The 15,520-nt window shown below is 31.5% G+C and overlaps 1 protein-coding gene across 1 annotated transcript; it reads left to right on the top strand.

Annotated features, from left to right (window-relative positions):
- Positions 1 to 1,481: 1,481 nt before the first annotated feature.
- On the top strand, positions 1,482 to 15,105 carry LOC104888283 (probable trehalose-phosphate phosphatase 2). Its single transcript, XM_048640882.2, has 12 exons — positions 1,482 to 1,789; positions 9,498 to 9,631; positions 12,586 to 12,674; positions 12,784 to 12,972; positions 13,059 to 13,199; positions 13,276 to 13,347; positions 13,449 to 13,574; positions 13,813 to 13,869; positions 13,998 to 14,099; positions 14,215 to 14,292; positions 14,423 to 14,563; positions 14,712 to 15,105. The coding sequence occupies exons 4-12, from the start codon at positions 12,784 to 12,786 to the stop codon at positions 14,880 to 14,882; spliced, it is 1,077 nt and encodes a 358-aa protein (XP_048496839.1). The 5' UTR covers positions 1,482 to 1,789; positions 9,498 to 9,631; positions 12,586 to 12,674; the 3' UTR covers positions 14,883 to 15,105.
- The last annotated feature ends 415 nt before the right edge of the window (positions 15,106 to 15,520 follow it).

Raw genomic sequence — 15,520 nt, forward strand, 5'->3', positions numbered from 1 at the left:
GTGTACAAGAGAGATAAGGAAAATAGTTTTCCCTTCATTTTGAAAGGAAAATGGTTTTTCATCATTGAGAGAGTAATTTTACTTCAAGGGAAAATGGTTTTACACTCTTTTGCCAACCAAACAATGTAAAACTAAAAATAGAGGAAAACAGTTTTCCGGGAAAACGTTTTACACCCTACCAAACGGAGCCTTAGGGTGTGTTCTCTTCGGCATAAAACAGCTGAACTGAACTGAACTGAACTGATCTGAACTGAACTGAACTGAATTGAACTGAACTGAACTGAATTGAATTGAACTGAAATGAATAGTGATATGTGAGAGTAAAAGTATTGTCAAGAGCTGAACTGAACTGATCTGAACTGAACTGAATTGAATTGAATTGAATTGAACTGAACTGATCTGAATTGAACTGAATTGAACTGAACTGAACTGAAAATAAGCTGGGGAGAACAGGCCCTTACTCAACAGAACTGATATCTGTGGTATAATCAATTAGGAATATTATTATCATTATTTATATAATTAAAGAAAGCAAGATGGGATTATCATATGTAGAATTACATATCAATTACGAGAATAATGTTCTTAATTAATTATGTCATATTTATCAATTTGTTTACCAAATGTAAAAATAAATAGTTAAACTTATGCACCAAGGTTAGAAAAAATATTTCTCCCGTTCTTAAATAAGTGTTACATTCACTTATTCACGTAACACAATACGCTTATTTTGCTATTAATATTTTTAATTACGCATATGTAAAAATTATAGAAAATTGGTATTTTGATAGTGTACATTAAGACGAATCTAGCAAGATTGATTCCAGTGGCGGAGTCGCATTAAACCAAGTAAGGTCTCTTGACCACACTTGAAAATGAAAAAAGTGAAAAAAATTCTTCATAAAATAATGGATTTTTCAGTATGTTCTTAAAAAACATTGATTAATCAAAATATTTGTGTACCCATTAAATATTTTCTAGATTCGCTATCCAATTGATTATGTTTTTAATTATATAAGGATTCTTCTAACCTATGCCATAATACATAGGTTAAGACTTAAGAGTATCAAAAATCATACATAAGATATCATTATACAAAAAATTTCCATTTCAAAATCCAACTAAATAATAATAAAAAAATCTTACATGATTATTTCTATCTTAAGCATCTATTCTTATTTTATTATGTCTAAATAGAATCTTGTTATATTATATGTTTTTAGTAAAATCTTGAAATTCTTAATAACCTTGACAAATTGGAGGAATAAATGGGATCCCAACTTACCAAGAGTGAGAATCTATCCCGTGACCTCCTAAAACCGTGAATAAAGCACGCACTAACCACTAACCTATTTATCTCACTCTCAATTAGTTGATAAATAGTATCAATATTTCATTTAAAAACAGACAAAGTATACAAAACACAAATAAGGTAGTTTTTATAAGACCATCATATAATACTTTATCCAACCATTCTAGGTTTTCACACATCAATTACTACATGCCATTTGCCAATACAAGGGACAATTCAGTAATATCACATCAAATATAAAAGGAAACATTTTCCAACCATATTTATAGATCATATCCAAATATCCAATAATATAACCCATGATATTTTCCCAAAAAAAAATTACCACATATATTCAAAAAAATTACACCACTTTTTATTACAATTCTAAAACCCTCCCTCCATCTATAAATACTCCCCTCATTTTCTCAAAATTCTTTCTCTCTCTTTCTTCTCTCTCTCCTCCATAATCAACGATCGAGTTACAGACAACTTCCGGTAAGTTTTCTCTCTCCTCTAAATTTCACATTCATTTTTTTTCAATCGCACTTTTTTCATAATTCATAGCTATAAATTATAATTGTCCAGATTATTACTTTTTTTCATTATTTTTTATTTTCCGGCAACATTTTTAACCGGAAATCGCCAGTAAAATTAACTTCCGGCCACTTTTCCGCATATTTTTACCGGCGAAACGTTTTTTTCATAAATTTTATTTTCCGGCGACATTTCTGCACCGAAAACCGCAAGTAAAATTAACTTCCGGCGACTTTTCCGGTAGCTCAGCATATATTTACCGGCGAAACGTTCTTTTTTACCGCGAAGGTTTTTTTTTACCGTCATTTTCGGTGAATCTTACCTTAAACTACGGCGAAAAAACCAAACGAGAAAAAAACGGTTGAGGTTCGTTTTATACTTCACGCGATTTTCAGCGCGTGTAATTCACTTCCACTAAATTATGGCGAATTTTTACAGAAATAAGCGCGTGAAATTCACAGTAATAGTTGAGAATTATGTTTTTTAGTTGGATTTTCGGTTACTTTCAGTTGAGGTTCGATTATTATTATATACATGTCATATGTTTAAAAAAAGAATATTTTATATAGTTGAGGTTAATTTACCGTACACGTGGCAGATTTTGGGGCCACCTGTTGACTGAAAGTCTTGGGGTACTAAAATTGTTTGACTTTTTTTTAACTTTCTTAAAGATTCTTTGTACTTGATTTGTTCATCCTAAGTTGGAGTAGAATTTAATATTTTATATTATTTTTGTTTAGGGTTTTTTAGAAGTTTATTTTGTATGTGTTCTTATTGGTTGTTGGAGTATTTAGCTTTTTAGACTTTTGATTCCTTTGTTTGTTGGTGGTCTAACACGTTTCATGTAGATGTATTAAATTAATACCCATGATATGATAAAATACTATAAAATTTGGTTTAAATATTGAAAATTTGATTATATACTTTATTTGTTTTGCATTAAATGCATAATTACATATATAAATATTATAAAAATTACATTTTGTGGGAGGATGTCACGAGATGAATCTAATACGATTTCAGTTGAGTATGTTTTTCATTATGTAATCATAAATGTTAGTTGAAGTGAAAAGTGTAAATAGTGAAAAAGTGCATTTGTTGCATTTAATTCGGAACTGATGAAGTATTAAAATATGGAATAAGATATTTATCTATAATAAAAATGTTAGATTTATAAGTTTTAATAGTGATTTTTTTAGCATTTGGTAATTTCTTTATTAGTATAAGAATTAATGCCATGAATAAGAATGAAAATAAGAATTTAATAAGATTTCATTTGAATATGTTTTTCAATATGTAAATCACATATTTTAGTCAAAGTAAGGAGGGTAAAGAGTGAAAAAGTGCATTTGTTATTGTTAATTCAGAACTTAGAAAGTATTACAATATGAAATAGGATATTTATCTATAATAAAAACGTTAGATTTATAAGTTTTAATAGGGATTTTTTTTAGCACTTGTTAAGTTCTTTATTATAAGAATTAATGCCATAAATAAGAATTAATATTCAATAAATTCGTGATTAACTAATTTAAAAGATACGAAATGAAACAAGTTCTCCTAAGTTTTTTCCCTAGATAATGCTCCGTACAAACTTAATTTCCACTTTATGTTCATTTAAACTTAATTCCTAAGCTACGTTTACGTAGGACAAAAGCACATACAATTTTGAAATCTGTGTACTACAATATGAAAAAAGCAGGCGAAATTAATTTCTTAATTTGTCCATATTTACAAGTATTTTGAAATAAGAAAAGTATATGTTATTGTCAAAGTTGATGTTAAACCATATATATATATATATATATATATATATATATATAATATATATAATATATATATATATATATAGGAATGAGATCTCGTGAAAACTATCTTTAGGCTGAAAACTGAAAACAAGGGTAACTTTTAACCCCTTTAGGGTAACTTTTAACACTTTTAGGATAACTTTTGCCAGTTTTGGGGTAACTTTATTATATTAAGGGTAGTTGTATATATTTGAAGGATAACTTTATTTATTATAAGACTAAATATTACCACTTTTAGGATAATTTTTACCGTTTTTAGGCTAACTTTTAGCAATTTTAGGGTAATTTCATATATATTTCAAGGGTAACTTTATGCACTTTTAGGGTAACTTTATATTGCGTGTTTATGAAATCTTATGGTTACATTACTTGGATGTTGTTGCTTTCTCTGATGTAAAACTGATAATTTTAATTTTCCTAATCTTTCGTTTCATGTGGTATTGTCTATTTTTTACTTTTGGTGTTCTCTCTGTTATTTTTATCTTGTTCATTATGGTGTAGCATACTCTGTTTTTATTAGTTTCCAAAAATTGTTATTAGTTGCTGTATTAAAGCTCTTTGTTACCCCCTCTCACTAACATATATTTGGCGAAATTCATACAACCTATTAGCTCAATTGGCAAAACATTGTGTAAGACACAACGATGTAGGTTCGAATCCTTCATAGGTTTAACTATAATCAAAGTTAAAATAAGTTACCCTTAAAATCTAAAAAGTTGTCCTAAAAAATGGTAAAAGTTACCCTAAAAGTGGTAATAGTTACTCTTATAATAAATAAAGTTACCCTTGAAATATATAGAACTACAAATATAATAAAGTTACCCTAAAACTGACAAAAGTTACCCTAAAAGTGTTAAAAGTTACCCCAAAGGGCTTAAAAGTTACCTTGTTTTCAGTTTTCAGATTAAGAGCTGTTTTCAGCGGATCCTACCCCTATATATATATATATATATATATATATATATATATATATATATATATATATATATATATATATATATATATATATAGTATGTACGTATCGAAATACTGGTACTTTGAATAATTATCTCATACATTTATTGAGTCTTTGTCATTGTGGACAAGAAAAGATTCAATGTACTTCACATTCTTTTTCTTCATTTTGACGTGTTAAGCATTTTAACAATAAAAAAGTAGTCCTAGTAAATATCCTTTGCTGTCTAAATATATGGAGTAAAAAAGAGCTTTTATTCCATCTTTATGTTTTGATTATTAAGTACCTTGAACTTGTTTAATTTCATAACTCGTGATCATTAATTAAGTACCTTGAACTTGTATAGTTTGACAAAATTGTCCCAAAGATTGTTTATGTGTCTTACTTGGCTGACATTCTTCACATTTCATAGCAACTACTCTTAATCAGAAGCATGCACTATAAAAATAGTAGACACTATTACCTTTATTTTTTTCTTGAAAAAAAAGTAAATTGTCGTCGACACAAACTATGGTACGGGTGCACTAGCACTATCAATTTTGACTAGTAGTCAAAACACCCGAAATTATTAGCTTGGGTGCAACGAGTGTGATAAATGACGATGAATCTAACTTTTCTTGCCGAGAGTTGGAGAATTCATGTTTTTTTTTTTTTTTTTCATTTTTCCCTTTTTCTTCCATTTATCCTATTTCATTAATCGAAGCCTAAGTCAACTAAATATGTGTCGAGAAAAGTTAGTCTGAGCGTTATTTATGACACTCACTGTATCCAATCCAGGTTTTTTGCTACTAATTAAAGGTGTTGAAGCTAGATGCACTTATGCTAAATTTGTGATGTTAAGGCTAATTTTGGCAAAAAAAAAGTATATAATAAGCTATAAATTAAATGTTTCCATTTGAACAGTAATATAATGCACTTAAAAAGTGAGAATAAAGTAGTGCTATTTTGCATGATTTAAGGGTCTCTTTCAACCAACCGTCTTTAAAGAGAGTAACTTATGTGTCGCATTTACATGTATCTCATTTTACTAACTTCTTTAACTATCTATTACGTCATTGACACGTGAGTTATTTGTCTACATGCACTTTTTGAAAATGCCCAACAAGATATCCTACGTTGTTTCACAAGAGTGCAAGTAACGTAACCCTTGTGTTTACTAAGTAACTTTTTAAGTGAAGGGAATTGATAATATTTCCATCTTAAAATTGCAAAAAGTAATTCTTGATAACATTATATATGTTAGTAGTATGTTAGATATTGTGTCTTAGAAGGTGTTTGGTATGAAAACTTTTGATGTAGAAAACGGATTCAAATAAGTGTTTTCATTTCTAATTGTTTGGTATGAGTGTTGAGTAACAAATACCGTTTACGGAGGGAAACATAATCTCCCCATTTGTTACCCTTATCAAACTAGTGGAAACTAGTGGAAACAAGTCACGTTTCCTTCCTCAATCATATACCTCTCAATTATTTCCATTTCACTAGGATACCAAACAACTATTAAAGGTAACGGTTATTATTTCCATTTCTCCTCCTTATCAAAATACTTTCCATTCCATTTCCATTAATCTTACCAAACACTCCCTTAGAGTTTTATTCGTAAGATTGGTAATGGGGTTGCTCATAAATTAGTTCATTGCTTGCCTTCGGTTTTAGGTAGAAAAATTTGGTTAGTTAATTTTTCTTCTCGTATTCGCTCTTTATTGGTTTTGAATAGTTCTTTCAATGATATTTAGTTGTCCTTGTAAACTTTTCTTTAAAAAATTGCAAAAAAATTAGTATCTAATTTTAGGGTTCATTTTTCTGCAGACACATGTATTTTTTTTTAACATGTATACATAAGGATTGAGTTAGACCATCTATCTTAGGTAAAGGCTCATTATAGATTTTTCCATGTTCTTCTCCCCACCCCCTTTAAGCTCGGGTTCCAAATATATATTTTTTCTATTCTTTAATACTTCTACCTTTTCTAAATGGCATAAATGTCCTCTCATGTTATGATGTTAAAAGTTATAGAAAAAGAATGTACTTGTAAATACAAGTAAAAAATTGTTAAAAGTATTTCTCATTGTAAAAATAAAGACTTGTATTAGTGGATCCTTAGATCACCACAGTGGTGAGGTTGGTTCGTCTCCTTTCATCTTTTGCTCTCTTTTTCTCCTTCATACACCTCACATTCTGCTAATAGCTTTACCTCTAACATTCATTTCTTACCCATAATGATGAGGTTGATTTACTTATTTATTTCTCCTACTTTAAATACACCTTCGCCATATACTCTCTTTCCTATACGTCTAATTTATTTTCATATTCTACATTCTTCCCACTCGCGCCAATTGGCATTCTCTTAATTGTTGAAATGCAGGGACCAACTGAGGGGTTGGGCAGCACTCAACACCCTCCCCTTTTTCTCCATAAATGTCTCAACACCTTACAGTGATGTGGTGAGGAAAAAAACTGTCTTTTCATCGGATAGAATCTACACATTATTAATAAAGACTTGTTAAGGGTTGTAGTAATAGAATCCAACTCAATATAATTTTTTTAATACTCTATTAGTAATGAATTGTCAACCCGGTAGATAGATGTAGCGATGTCCATGGTACGAGTATGTTCAAGTATCGCTGATTATATTAAAGAACGGAGAGATTACCTTTTAACTCTTCCCCAACAGGATTTATTACCCCTTTAATTCTCCCCATTATTTGACTATAATAGTTTTGACTTGAAAAAAAATGTCTCCTTTACAACTTTTACATTAATTTATGAAAGTACATCATATAATCTTAATTAGGATACACGTGTAATGTTTTGTACGTAGCATGGGGGTAGTTTTGATGTTTGATGGGTCTGTTGTGGGGTCCATTTTAGGTTGGGTGCTCAATAAGCAAATTCCAGGGAAACAATATGGGTGGCGGTGTTGATATCTTTGTCAGTGACAAATAAAAAGAATGGAGTTTGGCCTATTTTTGCTCCTGACCACAGATTTGCAATGTTATTACTTGTATAATTAGTAGGTAGTACTAGTTTCATGGCCACTTTTTTTCTGTAAAAGATAGTTAAAAAGGGCATATAACATTGTCTATTGGATCTATGCCCTTTTTGGTCGGTGTCCTACTTCTTCCATAGCATTATTTGGGCAAGTAAGACAATAGTACACTTATGTGACTATTTTGTGTGAAAGTAATTGTTTCTAATATTTATATATAGAATTAGATAATATAATAGATTTTCTGAGCTTTGGAAGAATGAAGTGGGAATTTGAGCTCCCACCTCTTTGCATCATGATATTACTCCAGTTTATATGATTTGGATTTCTTTGTTGATCATAAATCTCACGTTGTTTTGTATCATGCATCAAGTTAATAGATTTTTAGATTAAATAAAGAAATAAAATTATTTTTATACTATTAATTTCTCCGGAGATTATATTTGTTACGATAGTAAAACCATAACAATCCTTATTCCCACCTTAACATTATGGGTTCAAATCTCACAAAGCATGGGAGGAGTGCGTCATCAAGTTAGGGTGAATGCACTAGACTTGCCCATGAGCCTCAGTAAAATGTCATTGATATTTTCTAAATCAACAAGTAATGTAGTTATAATATGAGTAGTCTAGCAATCCCTTATGTATTTATTTAACTAGGTCTTGTGATGCCTATTGAGTATATTATATATAGTTTAGTCATCCCAAATCAAATGAATTCAACTTCTAAAAGGGGTGATGCTTTTAATTAATTTTAGGAATTTTGCGTGACACTCATACACAATTTTTTTTTTTACTATGACCTAGTTAACTTGGATGCAAAAATATTTGTATAAAATGGTTTAATGACCCAAATTTCATCACTGCCGCTTTATATCACACAAGTCACCCCATGATGCATATTATATTGATCATACCATGAATTTCCTAGAAGCTAATTAAGCAAGAGAGTTACTTTTATCAGTTTTGCTGTGATTAAGGCTATTGTTTACACATACACTCATGTACAATGTACAATGCGTGTATTGACATTATTGATTTAGTTCCCGTGACGTGTATATATGATGGGGTTATATTAGTCTTGTTAATATGACCTAATATATGTCACCCGGACTCTCTTGCTGTGGCTAAATACGTGTACGTGTTCAAATATCAAGCGAGTATTGTATGAAAGAAGTCCCAACTTTTTGGCTCAAAATGGAGAGCCAATATGCCAATATTGGAGTGTCCAAACTTGTTTACGGCTTCACGAGTATTTGAGGTGAATTGATGAATACAATCTTCTTTTTTGAGTAGAGCGAGGGAAGAGTTTACCGGGTATGGAACCATCTATCTCCATAGCCTTTAGTCTGAAAATTGTCCTCTTTTCACATGTTCGCTAGAGAACAGTCTTCTAAATAATCACACTTGTCTAAGTACCCTTCGTGTTCAAGTTTGTTCTTTCTAGGAATCAAGTTACTCCAATTTATCGTATTAGTGGAATGATTCTACTCATGGTTTTGGGGGTTGATGTCTTTGTTTTAATGTCCATTCCCTTGCTAGATTAACTGGCCCCCACTTGTTACATTTCCTACCTTTGCCTATGTTTGTTTCCTTAATTAGGTATTATATAACTTAGGTGCGCTCATGGTTTTTGGTTTTTGTTTGGAATTCTATGAGTAAATTGCATGAAAATAAGATACAATTCCTACATGTCTGGTATTTTCCTATTAATGTAGGAAGTTACAAGTAGTGCAACTCTACTATGTCATATTTTAATGTCATATAACCCTTTTTAGAAATGCCTAACTTTTGGTTTCTGTCAAAACCACCCCAACTATATGATATAATGATTGTATGAAACTTAGTGAATGTGATAATTAATTTTATTGAGTCATGTAATCACAACTAATCTCCCCATGTTGAACACTTATGTAGGAAGCACCACAAGAAATTTGTAGGGTTATTTTACTCCTTGTGGTGGCATATGCTTGGCTATCTTTCTTTGAAGAAGAAGAGCTTTGCACACGACCAAGTACTATATGATAATTTTTGCAACTCTGCTTAAATAGGTACTGCCTTCTTGATCACTATTGTTTCTTGTTCTTTTTGAGTTGTGACTATGTTATTAGGAACCAAGCGCTCGTGTCAGTTACATGTGTTCGAGTATTAGACTTAACTGTTGTATAAAATCTTGTATACTTTTGTCTAAATTGAAGTGTCAAAGCCTCCATACCCTTCTATATGGGACTTGGGTACTCGTGTCAGTCACAAGAATGTGTTAAAGTGCTAGACTCGGCTATTGTATGGAAACTTTGTATCTGGCCAAAATTGAAGTGTCAAATGTCCACAATTATACCTGAATATATGTCAACGTGTTCATGAAGTAAATAGTCCAAGCTACATTATTCGGTAGATAAGATGTTCTGTTTTTATTATTTGAACTCTTTTGAAGCTGCTCTATGATCACACCCATGGTTGAAACAATATTAAGGTGTAGTCTTAATCAATAATTAAATGCTGAGTTATTTCTTCCACATGAGCATGAAAAAACATTAGGCCAGCTTGATAGTACTAAGTACATCATAGATGTATCTCAATCTCTGTTTTTTTTGCATTATAGTATGTCGTAATATGCAATAATTGATCCAAGTATTCCATTCCAACTTTCCATGATTGATTTTTTTGTCTTTTATATAAGAAATTTCCATTTTGCTACATCTTTACCACATCGTGCTGTACTTGTTTGTGGGTAGATCGAGATATTAGTAGTATGTATAATATATAGATTTTGTTCCAACTATCATGTGAAATATAACCATCTTTTTTGGCAAGTCCATTGTTGTTGGGTTCACCGTTCACGACTTGTCTCCTATGTTTACAACCCGTTTGATAGTCGATAATAAATAATGATAATGAATTAACACGTCAATTAACAGAAAGTAAAATGTCATTTTCAAACATATGTTTTACTTTACAATTCATAGCCACATAATACGACCTCTAAATTAGTAATGGGTAGTAACGAAATTGCTAGATGGATTTTATCATCACACGATGGACATTGGCACGATACTTTTTTCTCGAATTTTATGTATAAACTCATTACCATCACTACCATTTCTCTGATAGTTGGACATGTACCAGTATATAACACCAATACTAAAATCTATGTAACATGTGTAATTGTTTACATATCATAGTCAGAAATCTATTAAAACAACTCTTAACATTAATTTGATGGATAGAGACCCTTTGGTTTGATAAATTAAATAACCTATACATAATTACAAATCAACTTTAAAAAGGTAAACACTAACTAAGTTTGACTGCTTATCCAACATATTATGTGGAAAATAGTTGTAGCCAGTATGCATTGCTGTCAAAACATCAGTTCATAGGTGCTATCTTTCACAATTAATATTGCTTTCGTAATTGCTGATGCTTTTATTATATTTAGTGTCATTTTTATGGAGATTATAAGTTGAGCAATTCTTTATGCTTTCTTTGAAACTTATTGTTAGTTGCAACAAAATCTGTCATTTTGAATATGATATTTGAGAATCACTGAGCATATGATTTATATAACTCATCATGTGTGATCACATGTCCATGTTTTTTTTACCCATTTAAGGTTTTTTGCCCATATTTACTTGTTTATGTGTTAATCTAGGAAGAGTTTTGATTCTTTTTATGTTTCATATACTAAATCTGTTTAAATATGGGAGTTTGTTCGATTTTGTAGTACAACAAACCGTTTTTTTTTTCACTTATGATCAGTAAGTGTGTCAGATGTTTTCAGTTTCTGAAGTGGAAATGCTGTCAGTTTTTTAAGCTAATCAAATGATTCTGTCAGATGAGTTGAGTTAGTTGATTGGTCTGAAATCTGAAGCCGATTTCTCGGCTTTTCATCATGATCAATTTTCCAATGATTTGGAGAGTACATTTTAGTATCTATATGAAATATTAAATATTGAAGTTCTACTTAATTAGATGAGAAAGACTCTACTCTATGTTAGCAGATAGGGAATACTTGCTTCTTGACTTTTCATGAATCTGAAAAGCCAAAGATAAGGGTTGTTTTTAAAGTGATTTGTTTCTCTTAGCTTGCCACTTAATTAACTAATCTTGAAGATAATAGTGACTTCACCATGATAATCTATTATGAGACTATGCTATAGGTGGTTAGGAGTACCCACACAACCAAAAAACCTAAAAAAAAGAATATAATAACGAGATGCTTTCGTAGTTAGGAGTATCGAGTCCTAATTAGGTGGTCGTAGCTCCAATATGATTACGTGTGCAGATATATTCAGTACCACCGATAGTAATTTTGTTTGTACATTAAGTTTATGTGCAACCAAGTGGGAAATTTTCTTGTTCCAACTTCCCGTATTCTTAAAAAATATTATTATATGTTCGGAATTGGACAAGGGTGTCCAATACAGGGTATGGGCTAACACTTCCTCCTTATTCATATGCATGTTTTGTTACATTTCTGTCTTTTCTTTTGGTGCTCCGTGGACTGTGATCATCCTATTTGCTAACTAGCTAGTCAAATTTTGCGAGGTACTCATATCTAATTAGGTGATAGAACTATTTAGACGTGAGTAGGTCAAGGTGCTCCCTATTAACTAAAGTAATGTTAATAATAACAAAGATGTATACCAAGTTATCTTGATCGTGTATTCATGCTGTATAATTGTTTAGAAATTGGAGGGAAGGTGTATTATGCATTAAATAGTCTTTTCTCCAAGGTTTGTTTGGGAAGTAGGTCCAAACACCCAAAGTTTGCTAATATAAATAAATAAAATGTAACAGATCTTTCATGATCATTAATTTGGAGAAAATGAGTTAAAAAACTGATAGCTAGGCCAGCTTGCTTGTCACTTTGTGGTTTGCTAATTTATAATTGTTTAAAAACTTCAACTGATTGATTGGTAAGTAAGAGTACTGTGCTCTAGATTTTCTCTTCCTTTTCTTCTATATATATTTCTTGAAATTCTTATATTAGCTGCAAATTCAGTTGCAGGTGTACTGTGTAATATAGTAAAAAGTTCAGAAGTTGTACTTTTTAGTGTTAATAACTCAACTAGGATCTTCAAGTCAGATAAGGTAACTCACTTTTCATCTTTCATAGAAAGTACTACACTATAACTTTGTTATCTTCATAAGATTTTCTTGCTGAAGACATGATTTTTTGAATTGGATTTTTTTACTTTAGATGATGAAAAGCAGGCTGACCAAAGTGTACAATGCACTCGGGAATTTCAGATATTCATCGAATCCACAATCTCTCGGCTTTACTTCAAATGTAAGGAATGAAAGGAGCAGTATGGTGAGACCAGAACCATGTGATCAGAGCATTATAGCACCACCAAATGCTGAAGATGCAAAGTATGAAGAGTGGTTGGTAAGCATAAAAACCAGAAAGTTGTGTTATGAGAGGTTCCTACTTATAATATATAGTCATGTCCATTATGTTCATATTTCTTGTAGATTGATCATCCCTCGGCATTGAAGTCATTCGAAGGGATGATGAGTATCGCAAAGGGAAAGAAGATCATAGTATTTTTGGATTATGATGGGACACTCTCCCCTATTGTAGATGATCCTGATCTAGCCTTCATGCCTGATATGGTAAATGAATCTTTCTATGCATCTGAGTTGACATCTTGTTATTATTTTCTGATACAAATACTTGTTTTATGCACAGATGAGATCAGCAGTACGCGAAGTTGCTAGGTATTTTCCGACAGCTATAGTTAGTGGAAGGAGCCGAGATAAGGTTAGAATTTAGTACATTTAGATTGATCATTTCCTCTGTTTACAAGAACATGTATATAGTAGTGTAATGTTGCTAATATGAGCTCTTTAACATTCTGTTAGGTTCATGAATTTGTAAAGTTAAATGATGTATATTATGCAGGGAGCCATGGTATGGATATCATGGCTCCACCGAGGATGCATAAGTCTGGTGACTGCAAGTACCAGACTCTAGCAGTTGACAAAAAGGTTTGTTCCAACTCTTATCTTCTACTTCAATTGTCAGTTGCAAAACTTTATTATTTTGGATGTTTTAGGATATATGCATCATATATTCCATTCTTGGTACGTTGTTTTTTTTTCCTCGCCTCATCACATGGACTCATTTTCAAAATATCTCTCTTCTATCACATGCGTCTTGAGGTATATATAGTAACACAACATACTTCATCTTCTAGAGATTGACATTTCTTGTGACATAATGCAGGGTAATGAGGTCAGTCTCTTTCAACCTGCTCAAGATTTCTTGCCTGAAATCCTAGAGGTGAGCTACTTGAGTAGGAAATTTCTCCAAACAAGCCTAATTATATGTGTGATGTTATTTTCATGACATATATATAGTTATATACCATCTGTCTGAGTGAGATCATTTTCATTTGATTTGTATAACAGATATTTAATGAGCTGGAAGAAGAAACAAAGGTTATTGAAGGGGTGACAGTAGAAGACAATAGATTTTGCATATCAGTTCACTTTCGTAGAGCGAAAGAGGAGGTATATTCATGCGAAAAATGGATATATGAAGATATAATATAAAGTTCTTATTATGAACAAACAAAAAGCCTAATCTAATTTATCTGAGGAAATATTACTGTTTGGAAATATGCAGGATTATTCTCTGGTAGAACGGAAAGTGATGTCAATACTGGCAAAACATAGTCGTTTTCGACTAACTAGAGGTAGAAAGGTATGATTGAAAGGCTGGTAAAACAATAGCACAATATGATGAGAGGAAACTAAAAAAAATCTGGTTAATTCTTAGATGTAAATATGTAATTTGACTGTTCTTTATACTAATGCAAGATTATTTGATACAGGTTTTGGAGATAAGGCCATCTATAAAATGGAATAAAGGGAATGCTTTGGAATATTTGCTTGACACTCTAGGCTTTGCTGAATCAAATGATGTCCTTCCCATCTACATTGGAGATGATACAACAGATGAAGATGCCTTCAAGGTATATTTTCATATTTAGCTGATGTACAGTTCTGCTATATGCACTGCAATCAGCAATTCAAGTGCTGTAACAATGTCAAGAGAACCATTCATATTTGGAGAGAATCTTGATCCAATTCGATGACTTAATTACCAAAAATTTTCTGCAGGTTATACAAAAAAGAGGGCAAGGATTTGCAATTCTAGTGTCTCTAAAGCCTAAGGAGACAAGGGCTTCGTACTCGCTGCGTGATCCCTCTGAAGTACTAACGTTTCTGTTAAGATTAGCAAGATGGAGAAGAAATTCTTCATCAAGTAAGCCAGCTAACCACTTGAGCTAGTGTGTTTTTTGATGACTGCCAAGTGAGCTTTTAGGTTGTACATATCTTTGAAAGGAAGAATAGGTAAGTTTATAAAAGGAAGTACTAGCTTCAAGCCTTAAGGTAGAGGGCTAGCTGCTACTTTTTGGTATTTAAACTATGTTTACTTATCTTACAATGACATACAAAGTTTTCTTGTAACATGATCATGTATATGAGCAAACTTTTGATCAGTAAGATTCTGTCTCCACAGTATGCCTTTCACTTTGATCTTGTACTCAATTAAGCAGGTAGAATTTGTTCCGAAACTCGTCTTCCTATTTCATGTTTCCTCTCTCACCTCTTCTAATGGAAAAAATGAAAGCTCACGAAGGAATACTAGAAACCAGGAAAGGCGTCTATAATACGATACTAGAGTTCATTGTGAAATAGGCTCTGATACCATGTTAAACTTTGGTCAATTTGTTTTCCCTTCTTATTAATCTGAAAAACATATTTATACAACCTAAGGTTAGAGAGTCCTTCACCAAAACTAATTAGGAAACAAATCCTATTTCACAATAAACTCTAATATTAACTAGAGTCTTATTTCCTCACAATGTCAATAATCTTTGATTACGAACTTAATCTTCCTAAATCTTGTCAACATAGATGGCAAT

Source organism: Beta vulgaris, chromosome 3 (assembly GCF_026745355.1).
Source record: "Beta vulgaris subsp. vulgaris cultivar EL10 chromosome 3, EL10.2, whole genome shotgun sequence".
In the NCBI taxonomy this organism is placed as follows: Eukaryota; Viridiplantae; Streptophyta; class Magnoliopsida; order Caryophyllales; family Amaranthaceae; genus Beta; species Beta vulgaris.

Excerpts from the sequence above, each read along its gene's own strand:
- LOC104888283 (XM_048640882.2), top strand. The coding sequence starts at position 12,784 with ATGATGAAAAGCAGGCTGACCAAAGTGTACAATGCACTCGGGAATTTC. Across the intron at positions 12,973-13,058 it reads CAAAGTATGAAGAGTGGTTG|ATTGATCATCCCTCGGCATT; the intron begins GTAAGCATAAAA and ends TATTTCTTGTAG. Across the intron at positions 13,870-13,997 it reads TCTTGCCTGAAATCCTAGAG|ATATTTAATGAGCTGGAAGA; the intron begins GTGAGCTACTTG and ends TTTGTATAACAG.